Source organism: Microtus ochrogaster, linkage group LG9 (assembly GCF_000317375.1).
Source record: "Microtus ochrogaster isolate Prairie Vole_2 linkage group LG9, MicOch1.0, whole genome shotgun sequence".
NCBI classification, from domain to species: Eukaryota; Metazoa; Chordata; class Mammalia; order Rodentia; family Cricetidae; genus Microtus; species Microtus ochrogaster.
Genome location: NC_022034.1, coordinates 890,669 through 896,994, shown reverse-complemented (window position 1 = coordinate 896,994; position 6,326 = coordinate 890,669). Strand labels below are relative to the sequence as shown.

The 6,326-nt window shown below is 34.7% G+C and overlaps 1 protein-coding gene across 1 annotated transcript; it reads right to left on the bottom strand.

Moving 5' to 3' along the window:
- Window positions 1-4,978: 4,978 nt before the first annotated feature.
- Window positions 4,979-5,920, bottom strand: LOC101992051 (olfactory receptor 8H1-like). The gene has a single exon (XM_013352262.1). The coding sequence runs from the start codon at window positions 5,918-5,920 to the stop codon at window positions 4,979-4,981; it is 942 nt and encodes a 313-aa protein (XP_013207716.1).
- Window positions 5,921-6,326: the final 406 nt, after the last annotated feature.

The following is a 6,326-nucleotide window of genomic DNA, read 5'->3' as shown; positions in this document are numbered from 1 at the left end:
AAATCTTAAACACAATCAAGCTATATAAATTTGGGCATATCCTGGATCACACCTTTGATGCTTTACCAGAGACCACTCTGGTCCAAGGGATCCAAGGTAAGACGACCCCTACTGGAACCCTTCAAAGTCCACCCAACAACCCCAGACAACATTCCCTTCCCTCTGCTCCATATTCCAGCAAAACTTCTGCAGGCTGGATCTAGGGACCAAAGAACCCACTCCTTGGACTCCATATTCCAGATCACACCTCCTTCAGCTGCTTTAATAGAGGTCAGGCTGATCATAGGAACCTAAGTTAAGACACCATCCTCTGCCAGTTAAGTCTCTTTAAAGTCCATCCAAGAGCCCAAACTACAACACTTCTCCTTTTCCCCTTATTCTGTCCTGCATCTCCAATACTTTACCAGGGGTTAGATCTAGGAACCAAAGTTATCTTTCTTAAAGTCATGCCAACACCTCCATACAGCACCCTCGTCTCTGGCCTCCAAATTCTTTCCCATAGTATCAGCAGAAGATTTTTGCTTTAACCAAGGCAAGGCTGGTTTTAGGGACCCAAGGTAAAACACTAACCACAGTCAGCTAACACTCCCTAAAGCTGACATGACAGTCCCCAAAAACAACTCCTCCCCTGAGTTTCACATCACAGCCCACAAACTTGGCAGCAAACCTCTACTGTACTGGAGGCCATGCCTGGTAGCATGAAAATAAAGTGACATCATTCCTGCTAAGGTGACACTTAATACACTTTGACAGCAACTAAAAAAATACAAGGGATATAATTTTAAGGTCACCTGCTGATGAACGTAGGGCATTTTGAAGTAGCATGATAGGGATGGATTTTTAAACATAAAAATAATTTTTTCAATAAATATAAAATGGAATGGGAAGTGATGGTTTGTGACTAGTCTTATTGTAACATTTTACGCCATGATGGGTTGATAGTCCTGGGATGGATGCTCTTTTGTTGGGGGGGGGGTTAGATTGGAACAGAAGAGGAGTGGATTTGGGGGAGAAAGGATATGGAGAGGGAGAGACTGAGAAGAGGGGAGGAAAGGCAAACTGCTGTCTGGATTTACTGTATGAAAGAAAAAAATAAAAAAGAAAGTAAGAAAAAAATTTAAGTAAAAAAAAAAATGATCCTGTCAAACGTCTTCATGAAAGATAGAATACATTCAAAGTTCAAAGAAGTAAATGAAAGTAATTAAATCCTGTTAACATTTTATTATCTAAAATCTAATCATCTGTTCTCAAAATGCTTTCTGTACTCTCATATATTTTCATTGGTACAGTACAATTTATCTTATGATCACTTTACAATGAAAATCTATATACCATGAAGCATTTATAGCTTTAAGACTTCTTTTATTCCTTTTTAAGGAAATAATGGGATTTGGTCCATCTAATATCTGTAGAATATTTCTCTGTATATATATCAGAATATCTTTATCCATTTCTGATCTAGTTCCAACTTGGCTATGGTGTTTGATGATCAATTGCTTCAGGTAATACAGCATTATCATATAACGTGGACTATATAATAAATTTTCTTTTTAAATTTCAAACATATTTGATTCTTATTGTGGCTACACTTATATTCCTATTAGCAATACATAATATTCCCTGTCCCCATATTTGTACTAGAAGTTTTTGTTTCTTGGTTTGAGTGTATGGTAGGAGATGTGCAGAACCACACCACTTCATGCGTAGGATAGTTAGGAAAAAAACATATGGCAATGTAATTCCTCCATCTTGTGAGTTAAGAGCATCAGACTTGATGCCAGGCTTGTGATTAGCATTTTACTTTTGATCAAACATCTTGCCAGCCCACCAAATATATTTCGAAATGATGATCTAATCACAAACATATTTTGTTTCCTTGTTTTTTATTGCAATTGCTATATTATTGATTAGTTTTTAAACATGAACTTGCCCTGAATGTGGATTTCCTATTTCTCTTTATATTGCCTAGCATGTTATCATACGAGTGACAATCCTTCTGCCTCACAAATATAAGTGCTGGTATTACAAACATGTCACACCACAAACAACTTACACAGGGATTTTAAGAAGCAAGAACAATATTTTCTCAGATATATTACAGTCTTTCTAAAAATTATGCTTATAATACATAAACATTTTTGATGATATAGTGACATTAACTGCTATACTAAGAATATTTCAGCATTTGATAAGGAGCAGAGCATATAAAGGTAATAATGATACGGGAAAAATATACACATTTCAAATTTAGTAGCAACTATAATTATATGACAACAATATAAAATGTTCTTGTCTTATAATAAAGAAGTTAAGAGAGTCTTATTTTCATTATAATATAATAGTACTAAGGAGTTAGCATTTATCTACAAATTATAGATTCTGTTTCATAAATTGAAATCAAAAGTTTGATTAGTCATAAATAACATATATGAAAGACTGAGAGATTGCTCAGTCTGTTAATTGTTTCCCACATAAACATGCAGGATCAAGTATGGATTCCACTATACATGTTTCAAACTTTGCCAGGATTATGCGTGTTACCCACATATTAATAACACCAATGATGTGAAGGAAACTGGTGATTGCTGGCCAGTTAGTCTAGTCGTCCTGGTGAGTTCCAGATTCAGTGAAACAACTTTTCTCAAAACTTAAGATGGAGAGTATTAAGGAAGACAACTGATTAATTAGTAGAGAGGGGTCAAAATAATGAGGAAACAACAAATGCCTATTTAATTCTTATTTTTGATTACAAGCATAAGCAAATTGGAAAATAATATTTGTAGATTATAAACAATTGTAAGAAATATAAATAAGAATAATTTCCTGTGATGATTTCTCTAGAGTAAAGCCAATATTTAAAAGTGACAATTAATTAAATTGAGCAGTAATTTGAATACATCAACAGTTGGAAAATTTGCACTTGGTTTAAAGCAGAACAATTTAAAAACTAACTGTAGCTTTTCATTACTAATCAATATTGGAATACAAATGAATAGTTCATAAGTTAATTAGATGATTTAGAAATTTTAAAAACAGTTTTAAAGTATTCAAAACTGGTGATTAGAAACAAAAATAATAAAATGAAAATATGCTTTCTAAAATAATGTATAATTATAAGAAAGACAATTCTGACTATTGTGGAATAAAAACATAAAACTATACTAATAGTGGAAATGATAGTACTTTAATGGAAAATATTTAGAGTGTGTAACAAAATATAAATTAATTTTCAATTTTATGTTAAAATTCAATTATTACTAGATACAATAAAAATTTCAGTCATTGAATTGCATTTTTGCATTTTGTATACATACACACACACACGCACACACACATACACACACACACACACACACACATATATACACACTCTGATTACGCTGTCTCCTCACAATTTGTTTATTTCTCTCCCATCTCTGCCATTCTATCTTTTCTCTGTGAGTTTACTTCTTAAACATGTCTTATGTTTTTCTTTCTTTTGTGATCGACTCAATGTAATCACTGCCACTGGGGTTACACGTTTGAGCTCTGTAGGTTCACAGGTGTGTATTATATTACAAGCAATGATTTTCTGCTTCCTGAATACATCAGAAACAACTAGTTCAGGGTTGACGTTTAGACCACCCTGAGCTCTTCCTCTCTCAATGTGTGAAGACCGAGGAGACCATTCCATGGCAGGTGAGTGAAGACATCCACTGCTGGTATTATATTGTGGTCTCAAGGACTGTGTTTTGTCCAGAAATTGCATTCCTCAGCTCTACTCTCATTTTTTTAAAATAACTTTGAAAGCTCATTAAATTAGATCAAGGACGATGAGTAAATAATAAACTATTTGATATTTTAAGAATGATTTTGGTTCCAAAAGTGTTAGCAGAAAGATTACACAAGGGTATTTATTATAACATGCAGATTTCTGACTTAATAAATTTCTGAAATGTCATGTTCAAAACAATGTAAGAAAAGAATAGTGTGCTGACTCCACATTCATGGAAAACACGCGGTGGCAAAGATATTACAAAATGTGACACTTATTAAAAATAAACTAGCAGGCCGGGCAGTGGTGGCGCACGTCTTTAATCCCAGCTCTCGGGAGGCAGAGGCAGGCGGATCTCCTGTGAGTTCGAGACCAGCCTGGTCTACAGAGCTAGTTCCAGGACAGGCTCCACAGCCACAGAGAAACCCTCTCTCGAAAAACCAAAAAAAAAAAAAATAAAATAAAATAAACTAGCAGTCCACTTACAGTTGCCCATAAACAATGGATGAAGAAGGCTGACGCAAAGAATGGGGATAACAGCAAGAATTTCATGTCTGCCCATCATACAGAGACACACGTGCTCATTAGTAGACTGATAGAACAAGAGCCAGAAAATCAACAATTGTTACAGGTTTTCTAGTCAGGAAAATGTCAGTTCTGAATTGCAACCAATATGCTTCTGTAACTTAGTTCTCTTTAATGATTTACCTTGAACCCAAACTTTGAAAATACAGATTGTATTCCTTTACAAAAAATTGTGTTTGTGATTGAGTATAACTGAAAATAATTTCTAAAACATCAGCCAATAGACTGCATATACAAGCAAAATTGCCTCATGTAAACTAATATAATTATAATGTTAATAACTATCATTAGTGATTGTTTCCTCAAATGGATTTCATATGTCATCTTACATCTTTGTTTTTGGAATTATTCTCCCGTGTTGCTGATGAAATTTGCTGAATCATATTACAAAGGATGGCATCTGACACTGTGATCACCGTGAAAATTGTCTTACACATTAGATAATGATAAGATTTGTGCAGAGTGGAATTTTAAGAACTGGAATCACATTTTATTTTTTTGTATTGGTTCCCAAGAAATGTTTATATAATTAAAATTCCACAAAAATAAAGAAGTAAAACTTCTGCTCCTTTTTTAGATGGAGAGCCCAAGGCGATAATACAAATAAAGGAGAATTAAATTCTTAGCATAATTGTTATCTTAGTTGCCCAGCGTTCTCTCTCTCTTCTTCATAACTCTACTGACAGCACATTTTACTTCTTTGTTCCGAAGACTATAGATGAGTGGGTTCAGCATGGGGCTTACAATGGTGTAAAACACAGAAGCCACTTGATCCTTTCCCAAGGAGGATTTATTTGACTTTAAATGAGTAAAGATAATGGTACTATAAAACATGGTGACTGCCAGGATATGAGAGGCACAAGTTGAGAAGGCTTTTTGTTTCCCTAAAGTGGAATTGATCTTCAAAATAGTAGAAAGAATGGACATGTAAGATGCAGATATTGTTATAAGGGACAACAGTAGTGTGAAACCCGCAAAAATGAATATAATGAATTCAATATCATTTGTGTTGCTGCAAGACAGGGCTATAAGTGGGGATGCATCACAAAAAAAGTCCTGGATGACATTAGAGTTGCAGAAATCCAATGTAGCCATACATAACATATTGACAGTGGCATCCAGAGCTCCAAGCACATATGACCCACCAAGAAGGGTAGTGCAGAATCTGCTGGACATAACGACTGAATAGTGCAGAGGGTTACAGATAGCTACGTACCGATCATAGGCCATGGAAGACAGAAGGAAACACTCAGTAGCGGCCAAAAGGACGAAAAAGTACATTTGAGCGAAGCAGCCCACGTAGGAAATGTTCTTAGAAGAAGTCAGCAGGTTCTCTAAGGTTTTAGGTGTGATGGCAGTTGAGTAACTGAGGTCAAGGAATGACAGGTGGGTGAGAAAAAAATACATCGGAGTGTGAAGCTGGACATCTAGACGAATGATCAGTATCATACCTATGTTCCCCAGCACAGTGAGCAGGTATATCAGGAGAAAAATCACAGAGATGACCAGCTGGATCTCCTTGGAATCTGTCAGCCCCATGAGGATGAAATCAGGCTTACGTGTATAATTCCAGGTATTCATTGTGAGCTACTGTAAACTGTTCAGGAATTAAAAGTGATACTTATGTTGAATGACTGTCAATAAAATATTTTATGTATGTTTTAAAATCAATAATTGATTTATGTTGCTTCAAATATGTTGCTTTTTATGGTGTTGCTTTTTAAAAGAAATGTCAAAAAGATAAGCATAATATTTGTTAATTATTTAATAAAGATAGTGCATTTCTTTATGTTTTCAATGAAACTCATCCCATCTGCAATGAAGAATAAAGTGCAGAATATTAAATAACTACTGAGGTTTTGGTTCAAATGCCTGTTGATTATCTGTATGTATTCTGATTACGGGACATGCTTGTCATTCTTCTTTGTTCTTTACACTTTGTGTTTAAAAACTAAACTCTTGACTATATAATAAACAAAGGCAGAAA

Excerpts from the sequence above, each read along its gene's own strand:
- LOC101992051 (XM_013352262.1), bottom strand. The coding sequence starts at position 5,920 with ATGAATACCTGGAATTATACACGTAAGCCTGATTTCATCCTCATGGGG.